The 24,432-nt window shown below is 41.5% G+C and overlaps 1 protein-coding gene across 1 annotated transcript in view; it reads right to left on the bottom strand.

The window, feature by feature from the left end:
* AK5 (adenylate kinase 5) overlaps positions 1–24,432 on the bottom strand; it is a 332,857-nt gene that overhangs the window by 28,523 nt on the left and 279,902 nt on the right. The window contains exons 11-12 of the mRNA XM_004369075.2: positions 14,098–14,261; positions 10,147–10,263 (exon numbers count right to left, since the gene is read on the bottom strand). Of these exons, the coding sequence (XP_004369132.1) occupies positions 10,147–10,263; positions 14,098–14,261 (281 nt within the window). The remainder of the gene's footprint in view (positions 1–10,146; positions 10,264–14,097; positions 14,262–24,432) is intronic.

Raw genomic sequence — 24,432 nt, 5'->3', positions numbered from 1 at the left:
ACCTGGGACCTTGTTAGAAATGCATCTCAGGCCTAAAACCAGACCTCCTGAATCAGGGTCTGCATCTTAACAAGATTCCCAGGTGGAATCAGAGTCTACATCTTAACAAGATCCCCAGGTGATTCTTCAGCGCATAAATGTTTGAGAAGACGCTCTACCGAGTCATTCCCTCATTCCAAGACTGTGGGGTTTGACCTAATCTGTCTTTCCTGGAATCAGCGCCCCCTACGTATATAAACAGCTATTGCACAGTCATTCAATTTGGAAGTGACTTGCACCTCTGATGTTTTTAATACCTAAATATTTTGGAAATGTTTGAATCCAATACCACTTATTATATTTTTTTCAAAAACACTTTAGCATATACCTTTAGAAAGCCCCTTGGAGTAGCTCTCTGGTTCCCAGCGTTACCCCTTTATCACTGGACTGTGGTTAGCCTTTCACAATGCCACAGAGAGCAGAGAACTCTGCCCTTGTCAGAAGGAATCACAGAGACTTGGGGACAACTCCCTGCCCCAAATATCACCCTGCTGCCATCTCTGGAATTCTGCCACCAGATCACTGGATTTCTACAGCTAACTGCACCATGCTAAGAACTTTACACAATTCTTTCAGCTTTCCGTGCTGGGAGGTATTATTGTACCCACTCTAAGGATGAGGAAATGGAGGCTTAGAGAAATTTACTTGCCCAAGGCCACTAAGGACTAGCTGGTGACAGAGCTGAACCAGCTGCATGCAACTCCAAAGTCTGGTGACTTCACCCTAGTGGAGAGAGCCAGGTCCTTTAGAATGGGGCTCATGCAAGATGCCTGGTGAGTCAAAGGGAGTGAAGAGAGGCGGGTGAGAGAGTGGGAAAGGAAAAGGACAATATCGGAGGCCATGTTTGCCTATTTTATTTTTCAGGAAATTGGCTCTTGATGCCTCTTGGGATTTAACTGGGATCAGCACTCACCCCTGTAGTCCCCAGGACATGAGAACAGCCCACCAGGAAAGGACACTGGGATCAGCTGACTTGTGACAATGATTTTGCCTTGGTAGTTCCAGCAGGGGGAGGGGGAGGAGAGTTTCTCCTGCTCTCCTCTGACCTGCACGGTGGCTTTCTTCTGATTAAGTCAGGACACCGTTTAGGCCATATTTCCTAGGGGCAGGCCATACCATCCAAGAACTCTCTTTTGTTGACAGTAATAGCCACCTTGTTCTCTTTCTGTGCTTCAGTTCCTTCATTTTAAAATGAGGATAATCATAGTTTTTACCTCATAAGACTATTGATAGGATCAAGATGAGTGAGTACATATAAAGTGCCTGGCACATTTCAAGCACCATATGAATGCGATCTAATATTATTTAATGTTGGCCTTGCAATGAAGTTATCCTTTTGATCTCTAAAATCCCCTGTTGTATATATTTGGGTTTAAAAGAGTAAGAAAAGGAGACTGGGGAAACCCCGAGAGTATAGCCCCCAGACACCCTTTTAGCTCAGTGGTGAAGTCATGTCTGAGGTTCACTGTTCAGCTGGGGATTGGACAGCCCCATAAAACAAAATGGGACTAATGAGGCACAGCAGTCCAGGGACAAGGGCTAGAAGGCAGAAGGGGACAGGAAAGCTGGTGATAGGGAACCCAAGGTTGAGTAAGGATAGTGTTGATGTGTAGTGAGGTTGTTAACCATTGTCATAGGGCAACATGTGTACTAACTGTTTAATGAGAAACGATTTTGTTCTGTAAACCTTCATCTAAAGTGAGAATAGCACCACAACTGGAAGAGCGTAGCCGATGTCACTGAACTGTGCATGTAGAAATTTTTGAAATGGCGTATCTTTGGCTATGTATATTTTCACCAAAAAAAAAAAAAAAGTTGAGAAAGGAGAGGGTTGATATGTTGTGGGGTTGTTAACCAATGTCATAAGACAATATGTGTACTACTGTTTCATGAGAAATTATTTGCTCTGTAAACCTTCACCTGAAGTACAATTAAAAAAAAAAAAAAAAAAGAGTAAGAGGCCCCGTCCAGACTTTTAACTAAGTTACACACTTCAGCATATTTTACCAGAGTTTCCCTATATGGGAGTTAGGGGCCCCTGGCAAACAATAAGGCAGCACACCTATTTCCTATTTGCTCTCATCCAGGCAGTACATCCCCTTGGGGAACCTCACTAGAGAAGGGGTATCTGGGTTATCACAGTATTCCTAAACACCCAACCCTAAGAATAATACTGTCTCTTTGCTCCTATAACTTCTGCCCCCACTCAGCCATTACACAGCTCAAAGTTCTGCAAAGAAACAGAAGTCAGATGAAGAAAGCAAAAAAATATTCCAAGTGGAAAACCCCAGGGTGGTCCCCAAGGCTCCTCACCATTCTAGACAACTGGAACATACCAGCTAGAAATTCCCTTGGCCAGACTAGTCACCTTTTTTTTTTTTCTTGTTAAGCTCATTCTGAAGATTAAACACATGTGTAAACAGAATCATGATTCTGTAGATGAAAAGTGTTATGAAAGTGTTAAGAGCAGCGCTGTGGAGAGGCAGTAATGTCATTACCCGCACACCCAGGAAAATTATGTGCATATTCTGGCTAAGGGTAGAATTTCAGCTAAGAGTCTCTGGGGAGGGAAGGGCCAAGAGCAAGCTCATGCATTTTACTTCTGTTAATATGTGTTTAATTTGGCTGTGGTTAGTAAAACACTGGGTTAATAGGGCAAATCATTTCAATTTCACACCAGGGAGCCAGGATAAGCACACACCCTTCCTGAAAAGATACTAATCTAAAATGGGAATAATGACACCTACACATTTTAAGTGCTCAAAATAAGTAACAGCTACCATTATATTCTGTATGATTTTTAACTGTATAAAAACAAGTAGAACAAAGACTGGAAGATTATATATTGAAATGTTAATAGGTGTTATCTCTGGGGGTTAATCTTTGTCTTATGCTTTTCTGTACTGTTTCATATCTATATAATTTTAATTTTTATAATCAGGAAAAATATAGGAAAAATTTTTCTTAAAAAATGTAACAATTTGCTGAATACCACATGCAGGTTTTTAAATGTGCATGGCACTTTTCAGGGATGGCATCTAGTCTTCCCAACAGGTATTGAGGTAGGTATTTTTAATCTACATCTTCTAGAAGAGGAAATTGAGATATGCAAAGTTAAATGACTTGCCTACCAGTCGGTCTGTTGCAAAGCCAGGCTCTGAATATAGGTCTTTTAGCACCAGGGGTTCTCAGCTGGGTTGGGGATGGTGATTAGAAACCCCAATCCCTCCCTCATCTTCTTTCTGCCTCTTATTTCTCTCTCTCATACATACACACACACCCTGTGCTGATACCCTTCCTTTCCCCAATATGCCATAATGGATAAAAATTCTATTGAAGACACAGCTTGTAAATTTAATGCGAAAAAAATTAGCCTTGGAATGGAAGACAGGAAGGTAATAGAGAAACCACACATACACTCACCTCTAATGCTATGGACATCAGTTTGCACTTGGCCTTTAGCAATGTCATGTACAGTAGCAATAGCCAAGGAAATCATCAAAGGACCTTGCATCTCTAAGAACTCAGTCATAGGTATGCAAAAGAATCAGCTTAACTGACTGAACTGGGTTTTTCAGTCAACTGGTGTCCTATGCACCAGAAAGGATGGTGAGCCCCTCTGTAGGCTGGTTAAAACCATTCACAGGTCTGAATGGCTTTAAAGCGCAGTTGCAGGCCTGATGCAGCTACAATAAACACTCAACCATCGGACTGCTCTGAGTCTCTGTGGGAAAGCAGATGTCTCTGCCAAATTTCAAATTTATTTGTTGCCCGTAATTTGGAAGAGACTGTGCAAATGAGGTCCCTGCAGGGCATACACAAGTCCACAGCAGCCCATCCTGTTTGTAGCATCATTGTTGTTCTGGTCAGGGTCAGAGCAGGTGCTCATTTTGCAGGGTTGGATGTGTTCTCTTGCACACCTGCCTAAACGATATTACAATCTTCTGAATTACTACACAAAACCCACAGCTGTCGAGTCGATTCCAACTCATAGCGACCCTGTAGGACAGAGTAGAACTGCCCCATAGGGTTTCCAAGGCCATAAATCTTTACGGAAGAAGACTGCCATATCTTTCTCCTGTGGAGTGGCTGTGGGTTCGAACTGCCAAGCGCTTAGCCACCAGGCCGCCAAGGCTCCTTTGAAATTACTATGCCCAGGGACAAATCAGTGTCATTGTTTGTCTCTAAAAGCTCTTCCAGCAGTATGTTAAAGACTGTCTGTGTAGATATTTAAAGATATCACTTGCGGGTGGTTGGTTCGGTAATGAAATGGGGCACTTGTGTATTTTTGAGATGGTACCATGGATTTTAGCATTGGTTTAAACTGCCTAATCACATGTCGATGACTCTTTCTCTCTTCCTCATTCTGGTTAGGCTTCTTCTCTGCCTCATTCTAAAACCTATCTGAATGGAAGCCACAACAAGAGAGGAAGTTCTGTTTTACGCTGAGAAAGATCACATGGATGATTTTATTTTTTTCTCTGTCAATAAGCTATATTTATTTTTTTTCTCTCTTTTTAAATTGTACTTTAGATGAACATTTACAGAGCAAATTAGCTTCTCATTAAACAATTAATACGTATATTTGTTTTGTGACTTTGGTTGCCAACCCCGTATGTCAACACTCTCCCCTTCTCGACCTTGGGTTCTCCATTACCAGCTTTCCTGTCCCCTTCTGCCTTCTCGTCCTTGCCCCTGTGCTGGTGTGCCCCTTTAGTCTCATTTTGTTTTATGGGCCTAATTTTTGGCTGAAGGGTGAACCTCAGGAATGACTTCAGTACTGAGTTAAAAGTGTGTCCAGGGGCCGTACTCTCGGGGTTTCTCTAGTCTCTGTCAGACTAGTAAGTCTAATCTTTTTTTGTGAGTTTGAATTTTGTTCTACATTTTTCTCCAGCTCTATCCAAGACCCTCTATTGTGATCCCTGTCAGAGCTGGGAACCATCTAGTTGTGCTGGACTCAGTGTGGTGGAGGCTGTGGTAGTTGTGGTCCATTAGTCCTCTGGACTAATCTTTCCCATGTGTCTTTGGTTTTCTTTATTCTCCCTTGCTCCAGACGGGGTGGGACCAGTGGAGTATCTTAGATGGCCGCTCACAAGCTTTTAAGACCCCAGAGGCTACTCACCAAAGTAGGACGTAGAACATTTTCTTTATAAACTATGTTATGCCTATTGAGCTAGATGTTCCCCAAGACCATGGTCCCCAGTCCTCAGCCCAGTAATTTGGTCCCTCAGGGAGTTTGGATGTATCTATGAAGCTTCCATGACCTTGCCTTGGTTAGCTGTGCTGACTTCCCCAGGATTGTGTACTGTTTTACCCTTCACCAAAGTTAACCACTTATCTATTGTCTAGTTAGCGTTTTTCCTTCCTCACCCCTTCCCTCTCTCATAACCATCAAAGATTGTTTCTTTCTGTGTATAAACCTTTTCATAAGTTTTTATAACAGTGGTCTTTTGTGATTGACTTATTTTACTCAGCATAATGCCATATGGATGATTTGAACTCATATTTACCCAAAGGCCAGGGGACAGAGTAATTGGCCATGTAAAGCCTATAGCTCATCCTAACTGGTTATAAGGAAAAGAGTAAGGGGTGACGAAGCAGGGATTTTAGAGGTTTGTATAAAGTGTGATTAAAAACAAATGACTCATAGCTTATAAAACACATTTATGTACTTTTGTAATTTGATGCCCACAAAACCCTCTAAATAGGGTTTGACAGGTATTATTATCCACGTTTTACAGAGGAGAAAACTGAGGTTGGGTGACATATCAAAGGTCACATTAGTATGTGGCAGAGGTGAAAATCCAAGTTTTTTGACCTCAGATTCAAGTTCTTGGACCACATGAGTGGTATCCTTTAAAGATGTTACCGTGAGAGGCTCTACATGGATCCCAGTAGTGTTGTCATTGCTCAAAAGAGTCTGACCCCATAGGTCTAAGTACTAGGATTTGCCTTCAGATCCAGTTTAAAAAGCCCCAAAGGGGGAATAAGGATTATCATATTTTTGTTGTTGTTTTCACCTAGTATTTGACCGCCCCCCTGCCCCCACCAAAAACAAAAACAAGATGCCCATCTTTACTGTATATCTTATTTACCACACTTGTATATAAATGATCCTTGACCATTTGGGGGTTTCAAAAGAAAAATCTATTACCTCTGAGGGCAATTAAGAAAAAGGATTTTTGAAAAAAATTTCTCAGCATTTCCAAGCAAGCGATGGCCTTCTAGACTCAGTTATTCCTTTATTCAACAAAGACTTAAAGAGCACTTGGAAGTTTTAGTGCTCAAAAAGGTAGTTACATCCTTTGAATGTCAGACCTGTCCTTGACTCTCCCAGCCTCCTCCTTGGCATTCCCAGGTAAGTTCACAGGCAAGGTAATTGTGAAGTCCCCAGGTAGGGTGCTCACAGCCCTGAAGCCTGAACCCAGCATATGTTGTTGCCCCTGAGTGGTGAGGACAGCTCTCCCATTGTATTGTAATGGCATGTTTACACAACTGCCCGTCCCCACCAGGCAGGGAGCTCCTCAAGGGCCTGGACAACAGCTTCCTCATCTCTGTGTCCTTAGGCCCCCAGCCTAGCACATGCACCAATTCTGAGGCGATGTAAGATAAACGTCCTTGCTCTTCCCTTACTCAGATGTACTCCAGGGGTCTTATCCACAGCCTGGACACTGCTAACTAAACCAAACCAAACCAAACCCACTGCCATTGAGTCGATTCTGACTCATAGCAACCCTATAGAACAGAGTAGAGCTGCCCCACAGGGTTTCCAAGGAGCGGTTGGTGGATTTGAACTGCTGACCTTTTGGTCAGCAGCCAAGCTCTTAACCACTGTGCCACCAGGGCTCCAGGACACTGCTAAGAGATTGGTACAAAAAAAATGCAAAACAATTAGCCCGATTCCACTTTGCAAAAAAAAAAAAGTTCATTTATATTGAGATCTGTCACTCCTGAAGTGGTTTTGTGGGAAGAAGCTTATTAGAATTTTGGTGAGTGACTGCTCCCCACGAAGTCAGCTCTGGAGGAGAGATGAAGAGAATCATCTGGAACCCGCCACAGTCACAAACCACACAAATCCATTTCTCTCCTTTTCCCTGCTCCCCACCCCCTTGTGGTGGAGGCGCTGAGCAGAGCCACAAAGGCCCAGGGACAGCCAGGGGAGGACCAGGGCCCATCCTTGCCAACTATACTGCTTTTCTTAACCATGGCAGGGGAAGTTTTTCTTGGACTCTGATTGCAAATAGGAAATGTAGGGAAAAGGGAGCAGTTGTATCCTTTAACCATTTAGATACCATCTTGTTGTTGTTGGCTGCCGTTGAGTTGACCTTGACTCATGGAGACCCCACGCATAATGGAAGAAAATGCTGGTACCATCCCCATTATTGCTTGCAGATTGGACTATTATTATACATAGGGTTTTCATTAGCTGATTTTTGGAAGTAGATCGCCAGGCTTTTCTTCCTAGTTTGTCTTACTCTGGAAGTTCTGCTGAAACCTGTTCAGCATCACAGCAACACGCAGGCCTCTACTGACAGTTGGGTGGTGGCTGCACAAGAGGTAAACTGGTCTGGAATGGAACCCATGTCTCCCACATGGAAAGTGAGGATTCTACCATTGAGCCACCAATGCCTCCAGATACTATCTAGGGAAAAACCAGTAGCTCAGAAGGAGGTCAAACGGAACCTAAGTATAATTCACCTTGACCAATGCTGCAGTATTAGAGATGGATGGAGATGGTTCCCCACAGTCTTAGACCTACCAGCATTTGCAGAAGGACAGAAAGGGAATGGACCATTAAGCCCGACAGATCTGGATATGAGTCCTACCTTTGTCACTTATCAGTTGTGTGACTGTGGCAAAGTCATTTAACCTCTCTGGGCTTAATCCATCACCTTTAATATAAGGAAGTGCTTGGCTGCTAACCAAAAGATCGGTGGTTTAAACCCATCGGTCGCTCTGTGGGAGAGAAGACCTCAGGATCTGCTCACATAAAGATTGCCGTCTGGGGCAGCTCTACTCTGTCCTTTAGGGTCGTTATGAGTCGGAATCAACTTGACAGCACCTAACAACAACAATCTATCTCAAACGATATTTAAAAAAATCTCAAAGGGTATTTAAAAAAGGTATCTCAAAGGACGTTAAAAAAAAATCAAATGAGATAATGTATATGAAAGTGTTTTGTTTCAAAGACTAGACAGGCCTGTAAAACAAAAAATAACACATGTGAGGAACATGCTTCTTAGTTCAATCAAGTATATGAGACCAAATGGGCAGCTCCAGCCCAAAAGCAGGACGAAAAGGCAGAAAGGGACAGGAACTGGAAGAATGGACACAGGGAACCCAGGGTGGAAAGGGGGAGTGTGCTGTCACATTGTGGGAATTGCAAGCAATGTCACAAAACAATATGTGTATAAATTTTTAAATGAGAAATTTACCTGAGCTGTAAACTTTCACCTAAAGCACAATTAAAAAAAAAAAAAAAAAGCTTTTGCACAGTCATTTCAGCAAATCTAACCATTTACGCAAAACGTATAGCTCAAGTTAAAACAACAGTAATTTAAGCAAATGAGTTTTCAGAGGGATGTTTTATATAAAACCATGCTGTCCATCACATATTTAATTGGATCAGGGATTTAATGGAAGTATTTGTTTTTTGTTTCCCTCTCTAAGAAGAAACACAGCCAAACAGGCACAAAGAGCCACAGGAACTGAAATACAGAAAAGATAATTCAAAATGTTTCCAAGTTATCAGCGTGTAAGGAAATTTTAGTTTATCTCCAAGTTTTCAGAAAGAACTTTTAACTCAATGGTCCAGAAAATTAACACAGAATATATCCCTTCTACTTCGGACATAGAATCTCCCCCTCTTCCTGAGATCTCCTATGTCATTTCATCCCCTTAAGAATCTCCAATAAGACTTCTTCCCCTCAGATTTTCAAGCCCTTGTTACAAAGATTAAAATTCAAGTCACTGGATGCTGAGGTTTCTGGATAGGGCCAGTGGCATAATTCTGTTCTTGCATTTATGGAGGAAAGTTTTCATGTTTAAGCATTCATATTTCCACTTATAGTTAAAAATATCTCTCTTCACTCACATATATCACTATAATTTTGTATAGCTAGTTTCTAGAATCTAGATGATAAGAGATCTACATCATTGGTAATATGTTTTGGATAAGCTATTACTCTGCTCTGTCTGAATAAAACTGTCCACCTTAAAAAAAAAGTGTTTTGTAAACTAGTCTAAAGAGATATTGATGTAAATATTAATTCTTTTCATGTTCTGAAATCTTTGTTTAACAAATGGAGACATTTGTGCCCCTCTTTCTCAGATTTTGTAAGATTAGAGATAAGGTACGTAAAGTTTGTAGCACAGAACCTAGCCCAGGGTAGGTTCAATAAATGGTAGCTACGATGGATATGACTCACTGCTGCTCCCCTGGAAGTGGCCATGAGCCCCCTGGGATCTCTCTTCATTCGAAGCGGGCGGGCATCAGGGAGGCTGGGGGAGAAGGAGGATGGGATGGTACATATTTGTTGATTCTGCCTGTCCACATCCATTCCCCAGTCTTCTTGTAACAGCATCGTATTTTTTTTCCCTTTGGGGAATTTCCCTCCCCTCTCTCAGAACGTGAGGTTCACGTGTGGCACCCTTGTCCCTTCTCCCCACTGGCACTCCAGGCAGGACCAGTCAGCACACCCTATCCCATTATCCCCCTGGCCACTGTGACTACTCTAGTGATGGAGGCGTGCCCTCATTAGGACAGTAAAACACAACCCTGGGTCTTTTGCTGGACACTTTGGGAAACAGAAACACTCTTTTGTGAGGTCACTGAGATGGTAGAACATAAGCCTGGAACAGGAAGAAAATGGGGCCATCACAAAGGAAAGAAAATCTAAGAGACAGAGAAAGCCAGATGATTGAGGAACATATTTGAATGTCTGGATCTAGCCAAGTCTGGACCATCCCTGGACTTTTTCATTCCTGGAGCCAATAAATTCCACCCCAGCCTTTTTTTTTGGCCATTTGTAACTGAAAATTTGATTAATGTATCCCCTAACCTCAATGATGTCCCCTATTTTTCTCCTGGATGAGAAAACAGCTCACCCTGCGTCCGAACTCTTCCCCTTGCTTCACTTCCCGGGGATAGCCGTCAATCAGGAAGCCCTTGGTGTCACCGAGGCTGGCTGCCATGGCTTCCTTCAGGAGCGCCAGCACGATGCCCTGGAGCAGAGGGAAAGTGGGTGATCAAGACCAGAGCGCTTCCACAGAACAATGGTAGAATCACCACACACACCCCAACCCCAGCTGCCATGGGATGGACTGACTCATGGTGATTCTGTGTGTATCAGAGCACAACTGTGCCCCGTAAATTTTCAATGGCTGATTTTTAGAAAGTGAATCACCAGTCCTTTCTTCCAAGGTACCTCTGGGTGGACTTGAACCTCCAACCTTTCAGTTAGCAGCCAAAAGAGTTTACTGTTTGTACCACCCAGAAACTCCAGAATCACCACAAAAAAAAAAAACCTAAAAAACAAACTCATTGCTGTCCAGTCGATTCCGACTCATAGTGACCCTATAGGACAGAGTAGAACTATCACACAGGGTTTCCAAGGAGTGGCTGGTGGATTCAAACTGCTGACCTTTTGGTTAACAGCCAAGGTCTTAACCACAGGTCTCCTTTAATCCCCTTGTTATGGAGGGGAAAAAGTTCAAATAAGATTCATAACAGACAGCATTAAACCATATTTCATCAATTCTAAGTCCTACTTTTTTTTCTTCTCTATTTTAATGTCTATGAAATTGGTTGGTTTCTTATAATCAGTGCTGGGACATAGTTTACCTGTTAGTGTTTTTTCTTAATGGTTATATTTTACAGGAGTGTCTTAAAAATAGATGGCATCTTAGATTGGATGAAATATGGTAGCCATATTTCATATGAAGCCATCCATGAATTAGGCAAAATGGTAGTTTTTAAACTAGACAAATCATGGTATAAAAATGTATTTCACTGTTAATCTTTTTCCATTAACATTTCATAATATTTGACATGCACTGATTTGGGAAGACTTTCAGTGGATGTGAAGTAGAATTATCTTCTAGCAACACTATTTTCTCTGTTAAAAATTTTGATTTAACATGGACTTATGGAAAATGAAAGAGGAGAGATACATGGAAGCTTGAAATGGGTGTAGGAAAAATGCAACCAGCTGCCAAAATGGGTGGGCTTTCTCTGTTCCCTGGCTCCGTGGCATCCCCTGGCCTTTGGCAGGGGCTTGGGGGATGCAGCCATCCCATTACAAGGGTGGTATGAATCTATCCCTAGATAATTGTGAATTAACTCCTCATGAAGTTTATATTCTAGTCAGGAAGATAGATAAAAGATAGATAAGAGATAAATACACAATGAAAAATCAGCTAGAGATAACTGCTATGCACAAAATCGAAGCAGGGCAAACAGACACAGAGTGGCGGAGATGCTATGTTAGATATGGTAGTCAGGGAGGGTCTCTTTTGATAAATCATAGCATTAAGACAGAAATCTGAACAAAGTAAAGGAGAAGCTATGTGACTATCTGAAAGAAGAGGACTCCAGGCTGAGGAAATAGCAAGTTCCAGGGCCCTGCAGCAGGAACAGCCTGGCCTGTGGGAGGAACAAAGAGGCCAGTGGCTGGGTGGGAGTGAGCAAGTTGAGACTGGTGGGAAATACAGGTGGAGGAGGATCCAGAGGCCAGAGCACGTGGTACCTTGTAGGCCATGGGACAAAACAACAACAACAACAAAAAACTCAAACCAGGTTGCTGTTGAGTCAGTTCCAACTCATGGTGCCCCGATGTGTGCCAGAGTAGAACTGTGCTCTGTAGGATTTTCAATGGCTGATTTTCTGAAAGTAGATCACCAGGTCTTTCTTCTGAGGCACCACTGGGTAGTCAGCCAAGCACGTGAAATGCTTACACCACCCAGGGACTCTGTGGGCCATGGAAAGGACTCTGGATTTCATTCTAAGTGTGGTGGGGAGCCACTGGAAGGTTCTAGGGAAGAGGATAACACGATTTGGTAAGCATTTTAAAGGAATTGCTTAGGCTGCTGTGAGAAGAGTAGTGTGTAGGGGGAAAGAGTGGGTGCAGGGAGGCTGGATAAGGAGGCAAGGACAGTGGTTTGTTCTCCTTTTATGAGGACTATTCTGGCTTTGCAGTAGGGGAATAGGCTGCAGCTGGTTCCGGAGGAAGCCGGAAGCTCCATTAGATAATAGACCCTTCTTACAGAGCCTAGCATGGGACCTAGTGTGGCAAGGACATAATAAATAATTTTTGGTACCAATGACATCAGCTTCTCAGAGATGGATGGTGACTTGAGAAGAAAGAAGATATACAAAAGGGATGCTCTTTACCTACCTATTTAAGGAAGATACCAAATTTCAAGATTATGCTATCACATTGCCCAGAACTAGATAAAAATATTATAATTTTCCATTTTCTGGGGGTTTTTAATTCTAGACTCTGCTGTGCACACTTACCTCTTCTTTGAAGACCTTTAACTTTAACATTAGAGCCTGTCATGGATTGAATTGTGTCCCCCAAAAATATCCATCAACTTAGCTGGGTCATCATTCCCAGTATTGTATGATTGTGTACCATTTTGTAATCTAATGTGATTTCCTTATGTGTTGTAAACTCTATCACCATGATGTAATAAGATGGATTAGCGGCCGTTATATTGATGAGGTCTACAAGATTAGATAGTGTCTTAAGCCAATCTCTTTTGAGATATAAAAGAGAGAAGCAAGCAGAGAGACACGGGAACCTCATACCACCCAGAAAGCAGTGCCGGGAGCAGAGCACATCCTTTGGACCTGAGGTTCCTGCGCAGAGAAGCTCCTAGACCAAGGGAAGATTGATGACACAGACCTTCCTCCAGAGCCAACAGGGACAGTGTTCCCCTGGAGCTGATGCCCTGAATTTGGACTTGTAGCCTACTGGACTGTGAGAGAATAAACTTCTCTTTGTTAAAGCCATCCACCTGTGTTATTTCTGTTACAGCAGCACTAGATGACCAAGGCAGGGGCCCATTCTGAGGAAAATCATGAAACAGGCTATTTTTGTTTTCAATGTCCCCATTTGCTCCTTATTGGAACTTCCCCCAACCTCCTTCCACCTTCAGGTTCCGGAGCCCTTTCAAGTTGTTCCCTCCCTCTTGGTGATAAACATGCTCCTAGGAAAGGACTTATCTCTAGGTTATTTGGACTTGTTCAAAGGTTATTTGTAATTAAAACGAAGAGCATAGTGCCTTGTTAAAGGGGGTTAAGTTATCAAAGAGAATGTATAAGAAGTTTTGGGGTAGCTGAAATCCCTCCCTTCTGAAAGTGACTTGTTCTCCATTATCCATTTCCTCATCTTCATTTAGTAGCAGAAAACCCCCTCAACACAGGGGTCTATCTACAGAAAACAGAGCCTATGGTAATTAGTTTTAAATGGCTGAATGATCTCTCACAGCTGGAGATGAAAGCTGCAATGGCCAATAGAAACTGCTCATTAGTGTCCCCCCTTCAAGTGGCCCCCTACCTGCCATACCTTAGTTATGCCTCTGCCCTCACATCCCAAGCTTTAACAAGGCACCTGGTGCTCAGAGAGAGACTGTATTTCCCAGCTTCCCTTGCAGTCAGGTGTGGCCAAATGCGGAATGCAAGCAAAAAATGATGTGGGTAATTTCTGGGTCACTTCTTTAAAGAGAAATTGTGGGATGTCCATTTCTTCTCTGTTTTCCCTTTCCTGGGGCTGGAACGTGGATGTGGTGGTGGTGAGTCAGCTTCCACCATTTTGGTGAGGATAACACTCAAGGGGCCAACAGAGAGCAAGACAGAGGAACACAGGCAGTAGGGCAGAGGTACTATCTGCTTTGGACCTCCTGCCTGCCTCTGATTTTTAAATAGGAGATAAATGAAGCATAGTTATTGTCCCTTTGGGTTTCTTTGTTCCAGTAGCTTAGACTAATTACAACACGCTAAAATATCTCCCCAGCAAGGGAAGGCAGCTGTGTAGGGCAGGTCCTGTTGCTTACCGTGGGTACCAGCTCTCCTCGTTCCATGATGTCTCTGATCAATTTGCTTCTTTCAGATTCTGATGACAGCTCATTACGCAGAAGCTCACCAGTCGAAAGATGTGTAAATCCATATTTTTCCACCAGCTTTGCACACTGTGTGCCTTTGCCAGAACCAGGGCCACCTTGAAAACAAATCATGTTGTCAGTCATGCATCCCAAATCTGGTGCCTCATTTTTGACTGTAGTCACTGTGGTGAGCACGCCTCATTGCTTCACTTACCAAGCAGGTATTGAGTACTTACTGTACACAAGGAGCCGTGCTGAGAGCTGTGGACATAAGGGAGAATGAGATAGCGTTCTTGGCTTCAAAGAGCGTACTGTCTATGCGGGGAGGGGTGTTACAAAAAACAACAGGCAGTTACCATATGGTAGTGTAGTGGGAGGAGTTCAGGCTGCTATAGGGGCAAGAGGAGGGGCATAGGACTCCACTTTCATAGGGATGCAAGTCAGAGGGTACTGAATCCACTCACCTAGCTCATGTGCAAAGCACTGACCACAGTACCTGATACATAGAGTGCTCAATAAATGCTAGCCATTACTTATCAAAATAAATGGTTTCATTCTGAAATAATTGCAAACTTACAGAGAGTTATAAGCACAACACAAAGAACTTTCTGAACATTTGAGAAATAAGTTGCTGATCTGATGTTTCATCACCCCAGAACACTTCAGTGTTATTTTCTACAAAGAAACAAACACATTCTCCTATATAACCACATCCTGAGACGCCATTCAAATTTCAGTTGAATTGTCCCAATAATGTCCTCTGAAGCCAATGAAGCAAGTTCAAAATCACACATTGCCTCTGGTTGTCATGCCCTTCTGGTCGTCATGCCCTTCTGGTCTCCTTCAGGATGGAACAGTTCCTCGGTGTTTCCTTGACACTTTAAAGATTATAGGTCAGTTATTTTTGTAGACTGGTCCTCAATTTTTTCTTGCTGTTTTCTAGCTACTGTTAATAATTCTGAGTATTTGCCACATTCCTTTGAGGAACATCTTTGACTATTTTCCCTTGTTTCCTAAGTTCAACTAGTTGCTAAGTCTACTGATTTTACATCTGAAAATAATAATAGCTAACCTTTGCTAAGTGCTTACTGTGCCAATCACTGTTCTAAACATTTATGGGTATTAATTTAAAATAAATTTAAGAGGTAGGCACAGTTACTATTGTTAGCTCAATTGGCTTAGACTGCAGAGCTAGTAAGTGGCTGTTTTGGGGTTCTCTAGAGAAACAGAACCAATTCATATATATATGTGAATGGGCTCACATGATTTTCTGGGCTGGTGAGTCCAAAATCCCTAGATGACCAGCTGGAAACTCAGTCTTGTCTATTTACAGTCTTGGAACAGAATTCCTTCTCCCTCAGGAAACCTCAGTTTTTGCTCTTAAGGCCTTCAACTGATTGGATGAGGCCCACCCACATTATGGAGGGTAATCTGCTGAGTTTAAGATCAACTGATGTAAATGCTAATCACAGGTAAATATATTCATAACAACATCTAGACTAGTGATGGACCAAACAACTGGGTACCATAGCCTAGCCAAGGTGATACATAAAATCAGCTATCACAGTGGCAAACCTAGCATTCCAATCTGGCTCTCAGAGGCATTCCCTCTTCTCTCTCCATCTCAAGGCAACAGTTCAGGGCCTCATGATCTCTGCCTAGCGTGTGCAATCACTCCACCTTTGCATGGAGGAGTGAGTGAGGCTTTAGAGTTCAACAGACTTGCTAGCAGGATGATTTGCCAGAAAAGCATGTCACTCCCTAGCTCCAAAGCAGTCAATGGCTTCCCATTCCCCACAGAATAAAACCCAAACTCTGCAGAGTGGCATTTCAACTCTCCAGAGTCTAGTTCTACTTTGCCTCTACTACATTTTTTTCCGCCCCCCGTTTCTTCTCCTCCCTTCCAACACTGTCATGTCTAACCACATTATCCCTCGAGCAAGACATACTTCTCCAGGCCTCGTGCTTTTGCTCTTCCTGGTCCTTGGCCTGGAAGGACTCCTGTCCCTCCTTCTCTTGTCTAATTATAAAAATCCTCTTCATCCCTTAGGCTGAGCTCAAATGTCTCCCCCTTCATGAAGCCTTCCCAGCTCCCTTGGGCAGGAATGAAATCACGTCCCTCTGCTCTGTTGGCATGAGTGGATTAGACAGCACATGCTCAGACAGTCTCACCCTTGGTCTCGTCTCCCTCCCTAGACATTCTGCCCTGGACTCGTCTCTGTGCACCTCAAGTACCAAGCATGGACTTTGCACATAGTGCCCGAAGAACCAAGAGTTTCCTCTTAAAAGTGAATATTTAACATTGAAGTGCAAAACATAAATGAGGTTTTAGAATGCCGTTGATTTTGTTTTTGATTTGTGACTCAGTAGACCTCATGTGTTACGGAGTAGAACTGCTTCATAGAGTTTCTCGGCTGTAATCTTTACTGTTGTCATGTCTGTTTCTTCCACAGTGCCTCCGCGTGGGTTCAAACCGCCAAGCTTTTGGTTACTAGCTGACTGCAAACTATTCACACCACCCAAGATCTTTGAAGTTTTAGTATGGTAGTGAAGATTTAAGGTGTACTCTACAATTTTCCGGGATTGCCTCTCTTCATATTCAAATTATTTTCTTGGGATAGTTGCCAATTTTCCTCCTAAGGGACAACTTTAAGTACAGTCTTCTTTCCCCTCTTTCCTTCCTCCTTCCCTCCCATCTTTCCTTCCTTTCTTCTAATTAAATCTTAAAATATATCATGCATACAAAAGAGTGCCCAAAACATATGGGTAAAGTTTGAAGACTAAAGGTAAAATCAGCCCGTTATACCTCTCACTTGGTTTATGAAACAGAATATTGTCAGTACCATAGGTCTCTTTGGACCTCACCTTGGTGGTACCCCTCTCCCAACTTCTAGGGGGAAACCCCTATCCTAAATTTGGGATTATTACTTTGCTTTTCTTGGAACCCTGGTGGCGCAGTTGTTAAGAGCTCAGGCTGCTAACTAAAAGGTCAGCAGTTCGAATCCACCAGCCACTCCTTGGAAATTCTATGGGGCAGTTCTACTCTGTCTTATAGGGTCGCTATCAGTCTGAATCGACTTGATGGCAATGGGTTTTTGCTTTTCTTACTAGTTTATCACTTATCTATGTATCCCTAGCCAGTATATTGTTTAGTTCTGCTGTTTTTGAACTTCATACATAATGGAATAAATCATATGAAGCCTCTTTGACTTGTATTTTCACATCATTGTATTTTTGTCATTCATCCATGTGGATGTATGTAGCAAAACTCCTGTTTTTTCACTGTTATGTAGTATTCCATTGTACAAAAACAGCGCAGCTTATCTGTCCATTCTCCTGCTGATAAGCATTTATTTGTTTTTTGCTCTCATAAACATTTGCTCTAGACTTTTCTGTGTGTGTCTCCTGGTGTGCATGAGCCGGAGTCTCCCTAGGGTATATTCCTAGGAATAGAAATGCTTGGAAGTTGCTTAGTAAAGACTTTTCTGAAGAAAAGAAAAATCCTCCAAAAAGCAATCCACATTTTTTTTTTTTTAACAATGGGAAAAGTCACTTTTCCCATATATCTAAAAATTCCTGAAGAATATTTCTGGTGTTCAAATGAACTTCCCTGGAAACAGCCACCAGGAGAAGCCTCGATCACAAGAAAACACTTCCTTTGAAATGGCTGAAAACAGAGACTTCAAAAATCCTGAAAATGAAATTTCCAGCAGTTATCATGAAATACAAAACTGATGAATTGGACTTCATCAAAATTAACAAATTCTTCTCATAACAAGATGTTAAGAAAATAAAAAGACAAGCCAATGTGGAAGAAAATATTTGCAATAGGTGTATATGACAAAGGACTAGGGTGCAGAGCATACGGACATCTGCAAATTAATAGTAAAATCATGAACAAGCATATTGAAAAAGTGGGCAAAGACTTGAGCAGACACTTTACCAAAGATGGTAAATAAATCGCTAATAAACATATTAAAAAGTGTTCAACATTATTAATTATCAGGGAAATACAAATTAAAATCTCAATGAGATCTCATTATACACCTACTAGAATAACTTAGTTAAAAAGACTGACAACATCAAGTTTGGTGAAGATGTAGAGCAACTGGAACTCTCTTACATGGCTAGTTGGAGTGTACAGCTTCTTTGGAAAGCAAAAGTTTCTAATAACTTAAACAAGCACCCACCCTATGACTCAGAAATTCCATTCCTAGGTATTGACTCAAGAAAAACAAAAAATATTTTCAAAAAAAGACTTGTACAAAGATGTTCATAGCAGCTTTACTCATAATAGCTTCAAATTGGAAATGACCCAAATGTTAATCAACAGGAGAATGGGTAAAAGAAAGTGTGGTGTATCCATACAATGTATTACTACTCAGCAATAGAAAAGAATGAGCTACTGATAAATACAGTATCATGAATAAATCTCAAAAACAATATGATGAGCAAAAGAAATCAGTATACATACTGTATAATTGCATTTATATGAAGTTCAAGAAGAGACAAAACTATAGTGATGGTAACTGGAACAATGGTTGCCTCTGGTGGTGGCAGTGGGGATCCTGACTGGAAAGAGACATGAGGGAACTGTCAGAGGAGATGGAAATATTCTATATCATGACTTAGGTGTTGGTTACATGGATGTGGAGTCCCTGAGTGATGCATAAGGTTAATGTACTCCACTGCTAATTGAAAGGCTGGAGGTTCGAGTCCACCCAGAGACTCCTTGGAAGAAAGACCCCGAGGTCTGCTTCTGAAAATCAGCCATTGAAAACCCTGTGGAGCACAGTTCTACTCTCACACCTAGGTCTCCATGAGTCAGAATCGACTCAACGGCAACTGGTACTGGTACATGGGTGTATGCATTTTGTCAAAGCTCATTTAAATGGACACTTAAGGTCTGTGCATTTTACTCTATCTAAAATATATATCTTAATATAGATACCTTAATTTAAAAACAGACTACACCAAGCTAGCTTTATTTTGGAATCACAGCTTCATATAATGGAAGAGGAAGGAGAAAGGACTCTCATTCCCCTTCTTTGCCTTCGCAGAAAATCCAAGAGAAGTCCACACTTTTTATCTTCTGCTAATTCGGACAGCTGCTCTGAGCCAAATGGAGAGGGCCCAGACTCCTCACAGTATTGTCATGGATGGGCCAGCTGTAACAGGAAAACAGCAATTTCAGAGGCTTGCAAAAATAATGCAGACCACTTAGAAGGAGCAGCCAACTGCCAGCTCGTGCTGCATTTGCTCCAAGTACTATGACTCCTGTCTGCTGATACAATAGGAATGGAAAGTGTGGGCACAAGAGAAGGCCACTCAGGGGAAGTGCTTCCAGATCAATGACTAAGGGGAGCAGGCTAAGGCTATGAGTGGGGTCTGTATACACCACTGCAGGAGCACCTTGAGGGGTTCCTACTCAGGCGGGGCGGGGGGAGGGTCATTAACAAGAACACATAATTATCTTTCCCAACACAGAGAAATGTGGAAAAGAAGAGCATAAGGCTGAGCTTTTTGGAGTCCGTGGATGGTGTAAATGGCTTGGCTGCTAACCAAAAGGTTGGAGGTTGGAATCCACCCAAAGGCACCTTGGAAAAAAGGCCTAGTAATCTACTTCTGAAAAATTATCCATTGAACACCCTATGGAACACAGTTCTAGTCTGACACACATGGGGTTAGTAGTGTTAACACTGCCTGTATCCATTTCCTCTTCATTTATTGACTTCCTACTGCCATGTAAACTATCTGATATCACTCTCTAAAACTGATTTTTAAAAGTTCAACAATGACTGTATAATTGTCATATTATTCAATGGCCTTCTTGTAGTCTTTAATATCTCTGCATTTTTTGTAGCATTTAACACCACTGACAAACATTTTGAGACTCTCTCCTCCCCCGGATTCCAGGACACACAGTTTGCCGCCACCCTCTTCTTTTGCCAGGCTGAAGCTCACAAAGAGTAGAAGAAACTGTTTTATTTACTTTGGAATTCCCACAGGGCCTTGCACAGTGTCATAAGCAATTGTTAAATAGAACCGACGCCTAGGAGCTCTGTGGTTCCACAAATGTGACAACTCTTCCGTTTCACATAAAAGGAACACAGGACTAAAGGACTCAAGTTCCAGGTTCACATCTCAGATGTTTCTCTATCTGGCTAGATGACTTTGATCAAGTCACGTATCCTCTCTGAGCTTCAACCTCTTCAATTACAACATGAAGTAATCATAACACCTATTGGTTGTAAGGACAAAATGGGGATAACACATGTAAATTGCCTGGCACGAGTAAATAGTAGCTGGCACAGTGAAACACTCAATAAGCATCACAATTATTACATGGAAAATGAGGCAGCTAGTCTTGGTGACCTTTAAAGCTCCTCCTAGCTCTAACAGTTCATGATGTTACAAAGATTAAACACAGCATTTTTATATTGTGGTACTCTTTTAACATCCTTTAAAGATGGACAGTCTTCACAGTTATAGCTTGTAAGGGTATAAAATGTGTCTCTTGCAAATCAAACTATCTTAGTTTTAGATAATTTTCAGATTTGTTTAAAAATCTCTCATATTTCTGCCTCTTAAAATATTTTTCCCTAAATGAAAATGGGTCTCAAGGCTGGATTCAAGCTTTAGTGGCTGTGTGATTCCTTTCAGAGAAAAGCTATTATGCCAGAGACTGTGAACTGGCTGTGCCCTGGGAATGATCCTCAACCAATCTGGGTTCATGAGTCACTTTAAACATTCTGCATCTGGGTAAGCCACATCACCACGCTGACTTTCAGCGGGCTGTTGTTGGGAACTGACTTTCCCTGACTGGAAACATCAAGAAAGATTTTTATCCCTAAAGACAACATCTCTACTAGTTCCAGAAGGCACTAGCTGCTTCAAGTTTTTTGGTGGATATGTTGAAATATGCCAGTGATAGGGTCAGTTAAAGGTTATACAGAAGAACTTGACACGGAACTGGGAACTTTGTGATAGCAGGGACTGTGTTTAATGATCAGGGCCTGGTGTATAATAAGCACTCAAGACATGTTAAATCAATGAATGAACGAATAAATAGCGAGCCATCTGGGAGCTTCAGTGAAACAGCCTTGTATATGGAATTGGGAGTGAGGAAACTTTGGTTCTAGACTCATTTCTGCTCTAAATTAGCTGAACGATCTTAGGAGAGTTACTTTGCCTCCTTGGATGATAGTTTCTTTGCCTTTAAATTGAAGAGGCTTCCTGACTTACTAAAAGTGTTAGGTTGTATTACTCTTCCCAACTATTCCATCTTCCATAGTGCTCCTCTCAGCTGAAGGATTATTCATCCTCACCTTTTGAACTTAAGAGTTCCCAAGTGACTTGTTCTGGCCAATGAAATGTGGGCAAAAATGGATGTGTATCACTTTGGGCTTCTGTATTGTCATCTGAAAATAAACTTGTTTGGGCTAGATAAATTCCAAGGTCATTACCAGCTCTTCCATTCTATGTTTTTACCTTTGTCAGAAATTTTGGAGAGTATCTTTGCTTGTAATCTATTCACGTACAATAAAAGAAAGTAAGGATATGTAAGACAGGTAGGGACATTTGTGGTGGGTGCTAGTTGGCATATATCTGAAGTTTTGTGTTCGATTTTGGGCCACTCCATGGAAACTGGGAGTCTTATACACTATAATAGGGATATAAAATTAGTACAACATTTCTAAAGGGCAATGTGGCAATATAAGTCAAAAGTCTTAAAAGTTTTCATGTCTATAAATTTATCCTAAGGGGGAAAAATTGTTTTAGTCACACAGATATTCATTACAGTGTGGTAAATGAAAGTGAGAATTAGAAGCAAAATAATGCATAGCAACAGAAATAAACCGAATAATTTGTAATATCACAATGCAATGGAATATTATAAAATTATTAAATTATGTATTGAAAGAAGACATATACAGAAGAATACGTACTGTATGATTCCATTTATTTAGAATTAAAAAATGTCTATGGCAACCCTTGCAGGGAGCAGAGATTAGAAGGGAGTACAAGGGAGGTTTCTGGGGCGCTAGTCACGTTCAATTTCTTGATCTGGGTGCTAGTAAGATGGATGTGTTCACTTAGAGAAAATTCGCTAAGCCGAACATTTATGATTTGTGTACTTTTCTGTTCCAGTGCAATTACAAAAAAATAAAATAAAATAACAGATTGACATAGTATATGCCTGTTTACTATCTTTGAAAGATGCCCATGATATTTTGTTAAGTACCAAAAGTTTTAAAATTGCATGATTTCGTTTTGATGAAAAAATGTATATTTTTAATATAAGCATAGGAAAAAACTGACAAAGCTAAGAAATACATCAAAATCTTAGTAGCATTTATCCCTGTGCATTTATCCCTACAGGTGGTTTTTTTTGTTTGGTTGTTGATCCATGTTTTCTAGAATGAAGATGTATCATTTCCATAAAAAGAAACAACAACAACAAAACCTTTATATTAAAAAAAAAAAAGTTCTGGCCACTCTCTTTTAAGAGAGATGTTGGCTACATGTATCCACAGAGACATGAGAGAGTGGGAAATGATAAAGAGTTGCACTTATTCATTCATTCCATAAGTAAATATGGAGAACCCATATGAGCTGGGCACTATATTTAAGTTCTGGGGACACAAAATGAAGAGAGAGTTATTCTCCTCACGGAGCTTACAACCTAGCAGGTAAAGTAATAAACTTCTATTAAAATTGGACGTTTTTAATTCAATGAAGACATGACTCATAGAAAAGCTATATATGTCTTCAAATATTTGAATGGTAGAAAGGAGCCCTGGTGGTGCAGTGGTTAAGTGCTCGGCTGCTAACGGAACAGTTGAGGGTTCAAACTCATTAGCCGCTCTGTGGGAGAAAGATGTGGTAATCTGCTTCGGTAAAGATTACAGCCTTGGAAACCCTATGGGGCAGTTCTACTCTGTCCTTACAGGGTTACTATGAGTCGGAATCAACTCAACAGCAACAGGTTTGATTTTTTGGTTTTTTACTATGGAAGAAAGCAAGCTGATCTGTTCTGCGTGGCTCTGCAGGGCAGGGCTAGACTAAATAGTGGAATTGTGACAGAGCAGATTTTTGACTCAGTCTTAGGAAGACCTTCCCAAGGACAGTAGCTGTCCAACAGTGAAACAGACCCTCTCATCTGCAGGGCAGATGAAGCAGATACAGCCAGTGAGCTCTATCAGGGTTCAAGGCTAGGACCAGTTCACCAAAACCACAGTGAGGTGTGAGAGAAAGGAGTGGTATTGCTGGGGCTTTGGTGGGTAGCCCAAGAGCGGCTGTTGGGCAGGCCCAGGAGAAGTACCTCAAAAGCAGGACTATAGCCTCTGCCCACTTGCCTGGCTCTTGTCCTGGCTTTGAGAATGGCCTCTAAGAGACCCAAGCTCAATTTACTGCTGCCATGGGCATTGGTAGTAGCACTTACTCTATAGGGGAACATCTTCCTTTTATTGTTTTGGTAAACTTGCTCCTACTAGGAAAGATTAAAAACAAAAGACAAAAAAAAAAAAAACCCTTTTTTTTTAGTCAAACCTACTTTCCCTGCTACCAGAAGGAGACCCGCATTAGACTCTGTGGTAGAAAGTAGAAATACAGTATCTATCCCTTCTTCCTAAAAAAAAAAAAAAATTAATAAACCTCATGATTTTTAGATAGGCACATGACTACCTGGAATAAAGACTATATTTACCAGCCTCTCTTGCAGGTAGAAGTGTCCTTCTGACTAATGGTGAGTGCAACTTCCATTTAAATGTCCTTAAAGGGAAGAGGTTTACTCTTTTCCCCATTTCCTCTTTCCTGTTAAATGGACTTAGGATATGATGGCTGGAGATTCAGCAGCCCTATTGGGCCATGAGGCAACCTTGGTGAAGCCACATTGAAAAGCAACAAAATACAAGGAGCCTGAATTTATGAGACCATGTTATTCCAGTCCAATGACTGATTATCACCAGAATTTTACACAAAAGAGAGATTTGTACCTTGTTTAAGCCACAGTTATTATTAAAAAAAATTTATTGCTGAATAAAATCCTAATCCATTATTCATAAGGTAGTGAATGTCTCATTACTTGAGGTATTCAAATTAAGGTGGATAACTATCTGTCAGTGATGTTCAAAATCCATTTCCTGAACTGGTTGGAGAGTTAAGCTAGACTCACTTCTCTCTGAGTTCTGTGCCTCTACTGCCAGAGAGAAGTGAGTAAAATGGGCACAGTCCCTCACTATGTCTTACAACATCAGGTGATGTGCAGTGTTGGGGTTAACATTT

The sequence above is a fragment of the Trichechus manatus genome, unplaced genomic scaffold (genome assembly GCF_000243295.1).
Source record: "Trichechus manatus latirostris isolate Lorelei unplaced genomic scaffold, TriManLat1.0 scaffold00003, whole genome shotgun sequence".
Classification (NCBI taxonomy): Eukaryota; Metazoa; Chordata; class Mammalia; order Sirenia; family Trichechidae; genus Trichechus; species Trichechus manatus.
This window is presented reverse-complemented; position numbering and strand designations above follow the sequence as displayed.